Here is a 16,341-nt window from a genome sequence, read left to right on the forward strand (position 1 = left end):
TTAAGCCACACTCCTAAGCCACACTTGCTTCTGAGTAAATATGCACAGGATTCTGCTGCTCAAAATTACCAAACACATCTTTAAAAATACTCACATTAGCTATTTTTTCAACATAAGTCTTCATGGTTTTCATAATGACTTTTCTGTCCTGACAAGAGAAATGAAGAAAAAGCAATAAATTAGCGTGTCAGGCCAACAAGCTTTAAAATGAACACAGAGCCGCTGAATAATGTCGGGTTTCTGACTTCAGAATGTGCAACATTCCAGCAAATGTTGGAGGAGGCCAAAGAGTCCTTGAGAAGCTAGAGATCCTTTTGAACCCCACTTCTATATGAAGGATGGAAAGTCGCCCTGCAGATGACTGTTAAAACTTGCTGCAGAAGATCCCTTAGGTCACGGGTGTCAAACACAAGGCCCGCAGGCCGAATCCGGCCCACCAGACCTCGTCATGTGGCCCGTGTAGCCGCTGCCAGCCGCCAGCCTTCACCTTTTATTCTCGCTTCTTTTTTTTTTTGACACAAGAAAGCCGCCTCTTCAGCGCATGCGCAGCAGCCTACAAACCAGAGAACGTCTGCCCTCTAGCGGCGCCGGCCGTTCTACACAGGAAACCTCCACTTTACATGCGTTCAGGAAACCTCCACTTGTTTTTATATTGAGCGCATGCCATCCTGTGTTGTGACAGATCCAACGGCTGCCTGAACCCTTCTCTCCTGTACTGTAAGTACATATGATGTATGGGGGGGGTGTCTGCTTATTAGGGGGGGGTCTCCTTATTATTCTGCTCAAAAGTCTGAGCGGTAAACTTTGGATATACTGACCACTTCCCTGTCACTTTTGAGGGTGACCAAACTGCTGGTGCGGCCCCCGATGAATTTGAGTCTGACACCCCTGCCTTAGGTGATCCCACTTGGATCAATTAAGCCTCCTGCGTCCATCAGGCTTCCGCGAGGAAGTACGTCATGCAATATCCCATTTCTCCCCCCGCCCTCCCCATTCTCCTCTCTATGAACTGCCCCCCTTTCTCCATATTTCTCTGTAATCTCCTCCCTGCTACCACCTCCTCACTTCATTCCGTTTTGGCTGTTTATCGTCTCTTTACCTCCCCTTGTCCAGTTCAACTACAACATGCAATCTCTTCTCAGAAATTCACAGCAGGTCAAGGCAGCATGCCTGGCTAGCTGAGACATGCTGGGAAAAGACTGGGACCACTGCCCCGTTGCACCCCTGAATCCAGGGAGACGAAGAGCACTGCAGACACAGAGAAAGACCTTCTTCTCCCATCTCTCCTCTCTTTGCTGATGGGCTTGGACAGCTTTCAATGTTCCACAAAGAGGCATTTTAACTCCCTATGGCAGGGGCATCCAACTCCTGATCTACACCGGGGGGGGGGGGGGACGGACTAGCAGTGATCTACCCATTTGGGGGGACGGGGACCAATGTTGTCAAGCTTTTTTTATAGCAGAAAGTCAAAAGCTGTCAAGCTTTTTTTTTAGGAGGCCAAACCAAAGTTGTTCAGCTTTTTAAGGGGAAACCCCGCATAGTTCTGCTGCTTTGGGTGGGGGGAAACGGCAGGCATTGCTAATCACGTAAAAAACCTGGCTGCAGTAACTCCCTCTTCCATCTTTGCAATCGGGCGCAAATCAAGGACACAGCGAGTGGGTGTTTCCCCCGAGGAAAATGAGCCCACGATCTACTGCTAGCCCCAGGGGATCGACCTGTCAATCGCAGTTGACCACTTGGACATCCCCGCCCTATGGGATGCAAAATAAGCAAGCTGGGTGCTGCAACCAGCCTGTAAGTCTTCAGTATTTTGGGAAAGCCCTGGAAGAGATCCTGACAGCACTTCAGCTTATGTACAAGTCTCACAAGCATTAAGCATTTACATAATGAAGGCACAGCTCTCTCTCTCTCTCTGAAGTTTGAATTTTCAGCATGCTTGCCAAGGCACCATGATAAGCACTGTCATTCCATTTGAGGCGCAAGGCTAGTCATAAAGCCTCCTTAGTACCTTTTAGATACTAATTCTAACGAAAGGGTTGGGCATTTCCATTCTTTTATGTCTCACAATCACATTTGTCAAAGTCAGGCACAGCTACGTAGCGAGGTAAAAAGGCTCCCCAGTGATACTTTTTAGAAAGGTCTCACCAATTCTCATTTGATCCACGCAGACCAGTGACTCTGCATACAAACCTTGGGGGTCCCGTGCCACAGGCAATGCATGGCGACTCTGGCTCCATCGTGTGTGTGTGCCAAGTAGATTACAGATTCTCTGATTGACTCAATCATTTCCTAGACAAAGCCAGATTTAAGGAGATGGTTTTAATGGATTTAACACAAATCAACTACCATAATATAAACGGTATTATTCTGATCAGCTCTGTGGGCCTGCGTTATCTTTCCTTACAACCAGGAATGGAAAGTATTTCAAATTCTCAGAACCAGAGTAACACAAGAGCAACTAAAGAGAAGAGCCCGAGGCCACTGGCACGACAAAGAACAGTGTGCTTTGGTCACAATCATCCCAGGGCTACCAGCATTTAATAAGGAAGAATGTCTAAATTCAGGTACGCAAATGCAGCCAGAAAGAAACCAAGAGTTGAGCACCCTGATTCAGCCCTGTCCTGCTTCAAGACATGATGCCTGGCAAGTTGTGCCAGGAAGTGGGAAGGGTGCGTATCCCATCAAGACCACGTGGATCCTCTGAAGTACCTTCGTTATGCTTCAAATTCCTAATCCAGCAAGCGGAGGAGCTGCTAAGAGGCACAGCTCTGCATGCACTTGTACTGTTTATTCGTTAGCATGAAACCAGATCAAAACCCATAGCTGTGCCAATACTTACCGATCTCTGTTTTGGGGTAGCATGGATAAAGAAGTCCAGAAAGACTTTATGCACCAACGAATGCTTTATCACAGCCTCCCTGCAAGATGAAACAGGGGGAAACAAACAGAAGTCTGTACTTACATAATACCATGACATGGAACTGCACGTGCAGAGAATTGTAACGGAAGTTATAGATACATCTGCAGCTGCATCCAGAGCAGGCTAGTTGTCAAGCCAGAGGACCAATCTGTGCACAGGACTTGGCTGCGTTCCTATGTGTCTCCTTGGCTCTCTCTCAGGCAGGGAGTCCGTGGCTCTCCAGATGTTGGCAGACCACAAGTCCCATCCGCCCCAACCCAATGGTCAATGGTTAGAGATCACAGGATTTGGGGCCCATCAACCTCTGGAGGGTCCCCGTTTCCCCACTCCTGCTTTTAAGGAGAGAGAGAGACCCAAAAGGCAAGAAGAAGCACGGGGGACTGGTTTTGTTTTTGAAGAGCCTTCGATGTTCCCACATTAAATAAGTCATCTTGGAAAGATCTGCTGGGCTTTCACCAGCTTAAGTGTTTACATTCAAAATGGAACTGTTTCAAAGTTATCTCAAGAGACGTTAAAAGGGATGAGAACACACTTTTAAGAGAAGCGCTACACAGTTGGCTGCGATACGCCTCATGCTAAATTGTCGCCCTTACTTTTGCGCCATTGGAGTCAGGATCTGTTTCATTTCATCCAGAATGGCCTCCCGCTTCTCAGGCTGAGCCTTCAACACTTCCTCTAAAGTGGGGTGTTCTGATGACTGAAATTTAAGAAAAGCCGCTACGCTGAATTTTAATGACATTAAAGAGCCAAAAGGACAATGAAGAATCTTCAGTATAAAAGCAAGTCTGCCACTGTATCTTGACACTGTGACCTCATTAGACTCAGTTGAGAGGCTCCGTACAGACAGCACCTCTGATAAGCCACTGGCTTCCCTGTGATGGACCTCAGATGACCTGTGAAGGACGGTCCAGCTGGCACCTACTATTTAACCATTTAAGAGGGAACTGAAGTCTCCAGAAAGATCTAGACAAAAGGCATTTTGTACCTAGTGACCAGTGAAGGACATTTTATGAACAGCCTGAACTGCACTCCGTTTCCAAGGATACATTTGCGAGAGTTTATCTTGCAACCTGGTCTTATTGACATACTAGAGGTCCTGATGAAACATAATGACAGGCTGGAGAGAAAGCAAGGTGTATAAAACTATGCGACTAAAGGGTGAATGAAACACACACATAGGTGTCAAATGCTCTGCCTGCCTATTTTAATACTGTAATTGGAACAAAAAAAAGGGAAATGCACTAATTCATTATACAGTGGTACCTTGGGTTAAGTACTTAATTTGTTCCGGAGGTCCGTTTTTAACCTGAAACTGTTCTTAACCTGAAGCACCACTTTAGCTAATGGGGCCTCCTGCTGCTGCCGCGCCGCCAGAGCACGATTTCTGTTCTCATCCTGAAGCAAAGTTCTTAACCTGAGGTACTATTTCTGGGTTAGCGGAGTCTGTAACCTGAAGCATGTGTAACCTGAAGCGTATATAACCACTGTATTTGTGTATTCATCCAGCCTCACCTTTGACCTTTTTGCTCCATCCAGTTTTACCTATACAGAGAATCCTTTTTTTATAATAAAAAGGGCTGCAAATAAGGGAGAACTGCCCCATTATAATTTTCTTCACGTGTGCTCTGCAAAGATCCATCCTAACTGGGTACAACCTTTTTTGTTCTGAAGAAATACAAGACACTCTTGCCTTATTGTGGCCTCTCAGCTCCAGCATAGAGACTTTGACTCATTCAGATGGTCAAACCTACGATATCCCAATTCAGAGCAATGCAGGGTTTGGCTTCCTACTCACACATCCCCAACAGAACCAGGGCAGCTGTGCCTGAAATTGAACTGATAGAGGAGCCGGCGGTTGCACCTGAGTGCCCATCAGCACCACAAATCTGGTAGTGAAGAAATCTGACTTCTCTGCAAGCAGGTTAAGGATCACAGTGCAATTTGCAAAAGAGTCCTATTAAAAAGGCTGAAGTAGGTCCTATTCATGCACAGCTTTTAAAAGGGTTAAAACAGCAGGTATAACTGCTTCTTACATTCACTTTGAGCTACCATTTCCAAAAGAAGACAGTTTCTAATTAGTGTGCAAAGTGGAACTCCGGTTAATTGGTCTCTCATTAAAGATATCCACAATGTGTGATCTGTGAGTCTTTAAGAGAAAATGATGCAGCACATAATGAAAGGAGAATTCAAGTAATAGCGTATTAGTATTGGTGGTTTCAAAGCTTTTAAAAGAACTTCATTAAGCTTAATTTTTTAATAGGAACTGGAATGGCTCTATCCAGATTTTCAAACATGAAAATTCCTAATAAAACCACTCCCTTTCAAATGTAAGCTAATGATTACTTTTTAAATCCTTAAAAACAGCAATGGGGGGCATGGAACTAGACCATTTCAAACTGAAGTCAAAAGTCAAACGTTGTATAGCAAGTTCAACTGTAAGACTTCTTTATACTGTACCTGAATAATCAATAATTGCAAACCAATCAACTTAAACAATGCTCTCCAGAGATCTCTAAATTCTGCAGGAATCAAATACCTATTTTTGTCTATAAAGCCTTTGCATTCAGACTTTCACACCAGACAAATTAAAACATGGCGGCAGGTCTTTCAAGTTGGCCTCTGTCATTTAAGCAGAACCAACTTCTATTAATAAAGTCAACCCCCAGAGAAGGGACCAAGTAAACATGTGTTCAGATGCCAATACGTTTTTGAAACAGCTAGCTTAGATCTATGCATCAGGTAGCTATATATTCCTGTTTTAATGAAGCTATCAAGATGTTAACTAAAACCACGGGAATGGCAGGTTTGCTTATAAACAGAATTCCTAGTTTTCATAGTGGTGAAGTCAGTATTCCCAAGACCACCTCTTCATGGTGTAGATCAGACAGAGATCCTTTAGCCCCAAGTATGCTCTGCTCTGCTCTAGTGAAGGACTTCAAAGATAGGAAGAAAACTCTGTCGGGGCGAGACACAAACAGCACTGATTGCATGTACAGGGCACAGGTGAGGGGCCCGCCTTCAGAGCTCCAGCTCTGGAAATAAAACAGCAGTACAGTGGTACTTTCCTGCCAACCTAGCAGTTCGAAAGCACAAAAGTGCAAGTAGATAAATAGGTACCGCTCCGGCGGGAAGGTAAACGGCGTTTCCATGTGCTGCTCTGGTTCACCAGAAGCGGCTTAGTCATGCTGGCCACATGACCTGGAAACTGTACACTGGCTCCCTCGGCCAATAAAGCGAGATGAGCGCCGCAACCCCAGAGTTGGTCACGACTGGACCTAATGGTCAGGGGTCCCTTTACCTTTACCGTGGTACCTCAGGTTAAGAACGTAATTCGTTCTGAAGGTCCATTCTTAACCTGAAACTGTTCTTAACCTGAAGCACCACTTTAGCTAATGCGGCCTCCCGCTGCCGCCGCTGAGCAATTTCTGTTCTCATCCTGAAGCAAAGTTCATAACCCGAAGTACTATTTCTGGGTTAGCGGAGTCTGAAACCTGAAGCGTCTGTAACCCGAGGTACCACTGTATTTCCTTTCCCGTTGGCCACCCTTCCTTTTCTCTCCCACGGCACACTGCATCTAAAATCTAAAAACAATACTGTGGGGGAAAGCTGACAAAAAGCTGCCTCGATACACCACCTTGTAGACCTGGAATGTGTTCCCATACAGCTCCTCAGTCAGCATGTTCCTCTGCTCCAAAATGGCTTTGTCGTTATAGGCGTACTCCACCACAGCCGACGCTTCCGCATGGCGCAGCATCTTCCTGACCTCGCCTTTAAAGCTTTTGATTATCTCTGCAACTTGTGGCTTCGTTCTGTTTCAGGAAGAAACACGGATAGCGGCTCAACATATCAGAAAAGAAAAGCGGACCAGAGACTTTGAGCAATCACTTATTAAACACAACTGATTTTTTATTCTTTTTCAACGGTGGGGAGAAAAGAAAGACTCTGATCCAAACTTTTGATGCCAATAGCAAGGGGACTGAGCTGTCAGAAGGAGAGGCAACTTTTGCCACCTTCCTCTTCCTTTGCGGGACCCTGTGGAATAGTGCTGGGAGCCAGTGTGGTGTAGTGGTTAAGAGCGGTGGACTTGTAATCTGGTGAACTGGGTTCGATTCCCCGCTCCTCCACATGCAGCTGCTGGGTGACCTTGGGCCAGTCACACTTCTCTGAAGTCTCTCAGCCTCACTCACCTCACAGAGTGTTTGTTGTGGGGGAGGAAAGAAAAGGAGATTGTTAGCCGCTTTGAGACTCCTTAGGGTAGTGATAAAGCGGGATATCAAATCCAAACTCTTCTTCTTCTGCAGGGGGAGGGATGAAGCAGCAGCCGTTGCCTTCCCTTCTTGCGACAGCCGGATCCCTCTGCTGGATCAGAAGCCTTCTGTGAACTGGAAGAGCCATTCCGTTCATGGAAGGCAGTCTGGATCCAGCCCATGTTTTATCTCACTGTGTGTGAGTGTCTTATGTGTATTAATATACAAAGTTTCATATGAGAGACACCAGCAGCAGGCCAATCACTGGGTGGCAGTTTGGCTCTGCTTGGTAACCAACCCTAGTTTTTGGTTGCTTGGTACAAATCCTGTCCCTCTCCAGGGCTTCCTGGCACTTGCACCAAACTTCAGGGAGAAGCAGAGTCTCATGCACTGAGCTAAGTTTTAGAGGTATTTGACTCCTGTAAAATTATCAAAGATATATCACAACTGTGACAATCTATGTTGGAAATGTAAAGAAAAGGAAGGAACCTTTTATCATATGTGGTGGACCTGTCCCAAGGTGAAAGACTTCTGGGAAAAGATTTATAATGAATTGAAAAAAATGTTGAAATATACATTTATAAAGAAACCAGAAGCCTTTCTTCTTGGAATAACAGGCTTGGAATTGCCCAGGAAAGATGTTAAATTATTTCTGTATGCCACAACTGCTGCGCGTATTCTGTTAGCTAAAAAGTGGAAAACCCAAGAATTACCAACGATAGAAGATTGGCAGATGAAGATGATGGATTTTTCAGAGCTAGCCGACCTAACCGGAAGAGTCCGCGACCAGAAGAAGGAGGAGTATCAGGAAGAGTGAATTAAATTTAATGATTACTTAGTTAAATATGTTAAGTTAAATTAACTGAAAACAGCTTGCAGATACTTAATTGGCTTAGGATTTATTTATGTTAAGGGATGAATTAATATGTTTAATTTCATAACCTGAAGATCTAAGAATGTTAATGTTTAAGTTAAATTTTGTAAGAACTGCGATTTGGAAAACCGTTAAAAGGATATGCAATGAAATTCAACCAAGGGGATGCGAGGAAGTCACTTAACAATGCTAATAAGTGTAATTGTCAATAAGGCTATGATTTATGTTTGTTTGTCTTATGTGTTTGTGTGTTTATAATGTTGTGAAAACCAATTTTTTTTAAAAAAAGAAAGAAAGAAAGAAGTTGCCTACAAATGACATGGTACGACTTTTTAACAAATGATGATGCTATGAGCTGCTTTAGAGGCACATATCCAAGTCATAGCAACCAAATTGGCATTTTTCAGACGTGGGACAGACATCAGTAGTATCCAGAGACTTGGAAGAGTCGAAACCAATTTCTTTGTCTTTTGGAGCTAGAGGACTTTAGACACACAAGCATTTTCCAGAGCAGTGACATTATCTCAGTGGGATCATCATAGGGAAGGAGTGGGCTTTAATAACATTACAGTGGTGCCTCGCAAGACGAAATTAATTCGTTCCGCGAGTCTCTTCGTCTAGCGGTTTTTTCGTCTTGCGAAGCAACCCTATTAGCGGTTTAGCGGCTATTAGCGGTTTAGCGGCTATTAAAGGTTTAAGGGTTTAGCGGCTATTAAAGCCTTAAAGGATTAGCGGATTAGCTGCTAAAAGGCTATTAGCGGTTTAGCAGCTTAGAAAAAGGGGGTGGGGAGCGAAAAAAAATCTCAAGACTCGCAAGACATTTTCGTCTTGCGAAGCAAGCCCATAGGGAAATTTGTCCTGTGAAGCGCATCGAAAAACGGAAAACCCTTTCATCTAGCGGATTTTCCGTCTTGCGAGGCATTCGTCTTGCGGGGCACCACTGTACCTTCACATTGCGTTCTGCCAAAGCCCATTTCATCTTTTTGACAACAGGCCAGCACAAGAGAGTAAGCTGAGCAAGGATTTGAAGCCAAGCAGTCCAGCTCCCTCATTCTCTCCTTTACACTCTGTTCTCTGGCTTGACTTCCCTCAGAAGTGGAGAGAAGCGTTGACAAAAAGAAAAACTTACCCATAGGCAAGAAGCTTCTTCACAATATTTCTGGAATACTTGGCTTTGCTCAGTTCGGTGAAACTATCTGTGGGATGAGAAACCACCATAAGAAGCTGTAAACACCAAGAGCTCTGAAGGCAAGCCGTTTGTTTCCGGAAACCGTACCTTTCAGTTCTTCAAAGACTTCTTGCCTTTGCTCTGCGTTGCCAAACTGAATGTAGCACTGGATGACACGGGTCGAATCGTGAGCAAATGCCATCTGTGGGGATAAATGGTTCCCTTGAGATGAATCCTTCTCCCTAAGTCATTTAGGCAGCATTGCATTTCAACAGATTTAGCTTCACGGTTGGCTTCAGCAAAATTCCTAAAATTTGTCTGCGGCTAACTGGGGCTGCCAAAACATAATACACTCCCAAAGAAATGAACCGTATGAGTGTGCTGGCATTAGGCAAGTAAACAAACTAAACCAATTTTTTTTTGGGGGGGGGGGGAGGAAATGCCTTTGTACTTTTTACCGTTCGAGCATTTGGCATTTCAAGGGCTCCTACAACCCTTATTATTATTATTATTATTATTATTATTATTATTATAGATAAGTAATAGAAACACTTGCAACACAGCAACACATTTCCTTACAAGGTTCTTGAAAAAGAAGAATCAAAATTACAAAAAGTATTATTACAAAACTCAAAAAATATATCCAAAATGTATAACACAGTGCAACACAGCAACACATTTCCTTACAAGGTGCATCATGGGATCCGATGCTAGAGGGTTATTCCGGGGGACGGACGGACGTTACTGGGTTGTTTTGTTTTGATTTGTGTTTTTATATTGTGATTTTATCCTGTGAACCGCCCTGAGATCTGCAGGCATAGGGCGGTATACAAATTTAATAAATAAAAATAATACCGGTTAATTAACCAACATAAAAGAGTGGGGAGGTTTTGACTCCCAGACCTGAGACAGACTCCCAGACCTGAGACTATATTACGATGCGGCATGCTTTACTTGGATCAAAGATTGGATCAAGTTAGATAACAGTGACATTCTAGACTTGGAGGGATGGAACAACAGATATGGTTGGCATGCCTATCTAATTTTTAACAAAGTGGCAGTACATAAAGAATTCCTAAGCCACGTAATTAGAAATGCATTATACAAGGTCTGAGTGAGACATAGAAGGTTGTTAGAACCGAAAACCCCATGGTGGGTCTCACCGTCAGAAGTAATATCGGTTAAAAAGAAAAATACTATAGGAAGAATGGCGACATACCAGCAGCTCCTAAAGGAAGAACAGGGCCAATTAAAACTAAGACCATACGAAGAGGTGACCCAATACTGTACCACATGGTTACAATATCACCTAATTGCACAAATATTCAATCAGGATAAAGTAATAGGATTTGAAAAAGAAGAATCAAAATTACAAAAAGTATTATTACAAAACTCAAAAAATATATCCAAAATGTATAATTTATTATTAGAATGGGAATTAAAGGATGAAGAAGTCATGATTAAATGGGCATGTGATATAGGATATTGTCAGGGGTTCAGGAGCAGAGTCACAGGAGAGGGAAGAAACGGAGAGCGAGGGGGAGGAGTCGGAAGGAAATGTCAGCGGCGACAGTAGTCCGAGGTCTCTGAGTCTCTCCAGTGACTCGGAGGATTCACAGAAAGGGGCCCCCATGGTCAGGGCAAGGGGGACACCTCGGGAAGAGGGGGCCAGAGGGGACTCAGAGAGTAACAGCTGGAAATCCGGACCAGCTTCCCCCCCAGAGTGCAGTAGGGGGGAGGAGTCCAAGGCATCGGGATCAGGGAGCGCGCAGGCAGAGGGAGAGCGTGAAGCAGGAGTGGCCACACCCTCGTCAGGGAGCGAGGAAACGGTCATCAGGAAAGTTAAACGCGCGCGCGCGCCAAGTTCAAATGTACAGGAGGGCGGCAAGGTGGGCAGCCCGGGTAGGGAGCCAGGTCCTAAAGCACGCCGAAGAGAGGGGGAGGAGTCAGAGGGGTCCAGCTCTGCGTCAGAAGAGTCCAGGAGGGAAGAGACCCCGGGGGGTAGTAAGACCCAGAGGAAGAGAGAGAGAAGGAGGAGGTGGAGTAAGATTAGAGTTTTAAGCTGGTGCACAGGGGGCGGAGATCCAGATAGAGCTTCGCCGGTCTAAAGCTCAGACGTAGAGCTGGGACGCTGAGATTTGTAAATGGAGACTATTCTTCAATAAAGACTTTGATACTGTACTACCGGCTAGCGTTGGTCCTTGGTGAGCTGGGACCCGGAGCCAGCTCTGACAGTAAGCTCTATCTCCATTCTTAAAGTTTTGGCACCAAGAACCTCGCCACGTGAGTTGACGCAGCGAGGGCAGAGGAGGGGTGCTTCAAGAGCTCACAGAACTCAGGCAAGATGACGACGGAAGAGCAGATATCCGCCCTGCAAGAAGCTGTGACACGACTCAGCACGGAGGTAATTGCATCCAGAAAAAGAGAGGAGGAAATGAGTAGCGCCTACCGGGATCTCCAAGTAAGATTGGACGTGATTTCCAAACAGGGGCCACCTGGATCCAAAGCAGAGGGCATTGGATTGGGAAAGAGGGGAGGCAGCCTTGTATCCCATTTTGACGGGAGTTTACAGCAGTACCCCAACTTTAGAGCAGACCTGTTGTTTGCGCTGGATCTGCTTGACAAAGACTTTAGAGATGAAAGAGAGAAAGTGGGGTTTATCCTATCCCATTTGCATGGTGAAGCCAAAACGTGGCTGAGAAATTTATGGAGGGACAATGATCCGGCGCTCCAAGACGCGAAGGCTTTCATTAAAGCTATGGACTCGTGTTTTTTATCAAAGATAGACGTTGATATTGCCAGGAGAGACATACATGGACTTAAGCAAGGCAAAGCCAGCGTGCGTCAGTACCATACGCGTTTCTTCGCACTGGTTCATGCACTGGGATGGGACAAAGCTTCTGCGCCAGTGAGAGATCTCTTTTGGGAGGGCTTGAATACAGAAGTAAAAGCCGAGATTGGAAGGGGGGAGAGGCCAAGGAGCACCCAGGAAGTGGTCCAGAGGGCTCTGGAGATCGGGGTGCATCTGGAGGAACGTCCTTGCAACAGAGAAGAAGGACGTTGGGGAAGGGCACCAGCCAGAGCACCTCCCTTCTATCCCAAAGAAGCAGCGCGTGCGCAGTCCACGCCCTCGCAGGGAGGGGGAGAGGAACCGATGGAGCTCGGAGGTGCCAGGGCTCAGTCAGCTACCAGAGCCCTGACGCCGGGAGCAGTCAAGACGAAGCCTCCTAGAGGGAACAGGAAGTGCTACATCTGCGACAGTGCTCAACACATGGCGAAAGAGTGTCCCCAGAGGCTCCACAAGCACACTGCAGCATCAGCAACAGTGACAGAAGCAACGCAGCAGGGAAACGACAGAGTCTGGCTGGAGGAAGAGGTACTGGGGTCCAGCCAGACAAATCAATGAAACAATCCCCAGGGATTTTGCAGCCCACAGACCCCCTCCCACCCAAACCAGTGGTGCAGCTTACAGCGTCTCTCCAACTGCCCAACGGAAGCACTCTGGAAGTGCCGATCACCATTGACTCCGGCAGCAACGCCGACTTTATAGGACTGGATTTTATTCAGCAGCACAATATACCACTGCTGCCAGCCACACTGCCCCTGAAGGTTGTCACAGTGGATGGCAGGGACTTGCTAGGGGGGCAAGTGGTGCAACAAACGCAACCAATGGTGATGCGGATTGGAAATCACCAAGAGGTCATCAGCTTCAACGTCACCAAACTGTCAGGCACGCCGGTAGTCTTGGGCATGAGTTGGCTGCACAGGCACAGTCCAGCATTGGCGTGGTACCAACGCCAATTGACCTTCGGTTCCTCCTATTGCGCGGAACATTGCATTCTTCGTAGCCAAGAAGAAGGAGGGGAAGACACGCAGCTACAATTGAGCACGCTGCAAGCAGTGCCACGCAAGTACGCAGCGTTTTTGGAGGTTTTCTGCGAGAAGGAAGCAGACAAGCTGCCTCCCCACAGGCCCTATGACTGCCAGATTGACCTCCTGCCAGGGGCGACGCTGCCAGCCGGGAAACTGTATTCCATGTCTGAAGACGAGCTGCAGGAGCTCAAGGAGTTCATAGACCTCAACTTAAAGCGCGGTTTCATCCGGGAGTCGAAAGCAGCAGGGGGCAGTCCTGTATTCTTTGTGAAGAAAAAGGACACGCCCCAAAAAAGACTTGTAGTGGATTTCAGGCTCTTAAATTCAAAGACCAAGCCCACAGCCTTTCCAATGCCCAAAATAGATGACCTGCTTGCAACGGTGAGGAAAGGACGCGTTTTTACAAAGTTGGATCTGAGAGGGGCGTACAACCTGATCCGCATACGGGAGGGGGACGAGTGGAAGACTGCCATGTTCACGCCCCTGGGCACATATGAATATAGAGTTATGCCCTTCGGTTTACAAAATGGCGCCCATTGTTTTCAAGCGTTCATGCATCACGTCCTGGCGGGTCTTCTCTACAAGAAATGCGTCTGCTTCTTGGACGACATCCTGATATTCTCAGAATCTGAGGAGACCCACGAGGGGGACGTCAAGGAGGTTCTGCAGCGACTGCAGGAGCATCGGCTGTACGCAAAGCTGGAGAAGTGCCAGTTCGACAGGAAGGAGGTGGATTTCCTGGGCTACAAGCTGTCGGACAAGGGGCTCGCCATGGACAGCGCCAAGGTTCGCGCGGTGTTGGATTGGAAGAGCCCGCGCAATCGGAAGGAGGTCCAGCGGTTTGTGGGGTTCGCCAACTTTTACCGCAAATTCATCAGGGGGTTCGCGATGCAGACAGCGGCCATTACCGACACGCTCAGCTCCAAGAAGAAGAAGTTCATCTGGACGGAGCAAGCGGAGCAGTCCTTCCAGAACCTCAAGCGTCTCTTCTCGTCCGAAGGGCAGCTACTGCATGTGAATCCCAGCAAACCGCTGAGGGTTGAGACGGACGCCTCAGACAGAGCCGTGGGCGCCGTACTGTTGCAGGAGGACCCGCATGGGGACTGGAGACCGTGTGCCTTCTACTCTAGGAAGCTCAGCAAGTCAGAGCAGAACTACACCATCTGGGACAGGGAGTTGCTGGCCATTCATGCAGCATTCAAGGCGTGGCGGCACTTCCTCATCGGGGCCAAACACACTGTGCAGGTTCGCACGGATCATAAGAACTTGGAGTACTGGCGCACGGCAAGGTTCCTGAACCAGCGGCACATCAGATGGGCGGAGTTCTTTGCGGATTTCGACTTCAGGATAGAATACATCCCAGGCGACAACAACATCATGGCAGATGCACTGTCCAGAAAGCCGCAATACCTCGAAGAAGCGGCGCCAGCAGCGGCCAAGCACATTTTCGCCCAGAAAGCGTGGGCGTGCGCTTCCGCAACCGTGGACCTGGAAGCGGTCCGTCGAGCACTGCAGGAGGACTCCTTCGCTCTAGCCAAGATGGAGGAGGTGCGCAAGGGCACGGTGAAAAACGACGAGTTCCAAATAAGGGACGGATTGCTCATCCGCAGAGGAGCACTCTATGTACCGGGAGATGAGCTCCGCGCGAAAGTACTGCAGCAGTTGCACGACGCGCCAACCGCCGGGCACTTCGGCAAGGAGAAGACGGCGGAACTCGTTGCCAGAGATTTCTGGTGGCCCAAGATGAGGGGGGAAGTCGCGGAGTACGTCTCGAGGTGCGACACTTGCCAAAGGGCCAAGTCAGTGCACAAACCTCCGGCAGGACTGCTCGAACCGCTGCAGACCCCGAGCGAACCGTGGGAGAGGGTGGCACTGGACTTTGTCACGGATTTACCCAGCTCGAGGGGTAAAACGGCAGTGCTAGTGGTGGTGGACATGTTCACTAAAATGGCCCACTTCATTCCGTGCGCGAAGGTGGCCACGGCAGAACAGACCGCCAAACTGTTCATAGACCACGTCTTCAGGGTGCACGGACTGCCACGGTCTATCTTGTCCGACAGGGGGCGCCAGTTCATTTCGAGCTTCTGGCAGAAGCTGATGGGTTTCCTGAACGTCAAGATCAACCTAGCGTCGGCGAGACACCCGCAGACCAACGGACAAGCGGAGCGCGTCAACGCCATCATGCAGCAGTACCTGAGATGCTATGCAAATCAACAGCCGACGACATGGGTGGACTACCTGCCACTCGCTGAGTTCGCTTACAACAACACGAAGCACGTGTCCACAGGGGTGACGCCGTTCTTCGCCAACAACGGGAGGCATCCCAGAACCTTCCCGGGATTAGAGAAACTGGGGGAGGGGGAGCCACAGGCAGCGGAAGTCTTGGCGGCGGAATGGCAGGAAGTCCACGATCAGCTTAGGAGGCAATTAGAGCTTGCAAAGCACGCATACAAACTGCAGGCTGACAAGCACAGGAGGGTTGGTGAAGACATACAGGTGGGAGACTGGGTGTGGTTAGCGGCCCACGCAGTGCCGACCAGATCTTTAGCTAAGAAGAAACTCGGACATAAGCAGCTAGGACCTTACCTAGTTGAGGCACAGATCAATCCGGTGGCCTTCCGGTTGACACTTCCGGAGGGATCCAGAATGCACCCAGTGTTCCATAGGTCGGTGCTCACGCCCTACAAAGCACCTCACCGATTTCAGGCGCAGGGCACGGCACCAGACCCGTATAGGGAGGCCCCCCCAAGGAGGGAGTCGCCAAGAAGAGAACCCATCAACCAGGTCACAGAGATTTTGGACTCGAGATGGGGGGAGGAGGGAGTAGAATATTTTCTCGCAAGGGAAGGTACCCCGGCCAGCGCCAACAGTTGGGTGCCGGACTATGCCCTGGACGAGCCTCTCCTCAAAGAGGAGTTTCATGCCTTGTTCCCACACAGGCCCATGCCAGCCGAGTATTTCGACGACTGGCTTTTCACACCCACGCTTTCTACCAGCACGTTCCAGGGATTCACATCGGACGAAGAACCAGCATTAGAAACACGTTCACCGGAGGGCTCGCCCTCGGGGTTTGCCTCAGACCGCTCGTTTTGGTGGGACAATCGAGGAGAGGAGAGGTGGCTGAGGGGCCCTTGGCAGGGAACGGACCCAGAGGGGAACGAGGGTGAGAGGGACATGGACGTGATGGGGGAGGACGTTGGGTTCGAGCATGGCGGCACGGAGATGGAAGCAGAGGAGAACGAGGTCGGCGAAGACATGG

The 16,341-nt window shown here is 48.1% G+C and overlaps 1 protein-coding gene across 1 annotated transcript in view; it reads right to left on the bottom strand.

The window, feature by feature from the left end:
* Positions 1–16,341, bottom strand: part of PUM3 (pumilio RNA binding family member 3) — a 38,033-nt gene that overhangs the window by 13,967 nt on the left and 7,725 nt on the right. The window contains exons 5-11 of the mRNA XM_083419981.1: positions 9,318–9,411; positions 9,171–9,237; positions 6,555–6,729; positions 3,514–3,617; positions 2,840–2,918; positions 2,191–2,289; positions 95–148 (exon numbers count right to left, since the gene is read on the bottom strand). Of these exons, the coding sequence (XP_083276107.1) occupies positions 95–148; positions 2,191–2,289; positions 2,840–2,918; positions 3,514–3,617; positions 6,555–6,729; positions 9,171–9,237; positions 9,318–9,411 (672 nt within the window). The remainder of the gene's footprint in view (positions 1–94; positions 149–2,190; positions 2,290–2,839; positions 2,919–3,513; positions 3,618–6,554; positions 6,730–9,170; positions 9,238–9,317; positions 9,412–16,341) is intronic.

Source organism: Podarcis tiliguerta, assembly GCF_965153285.1.
Source record: "Podarcis tiliguerta genome assembly, chromosome: 17".
NCBI lineage: Eukaryota > Metazoa > Chordata > Lepidosauria > Squamata > Lacertidae > Podarcis > Podarcis tiliguerta.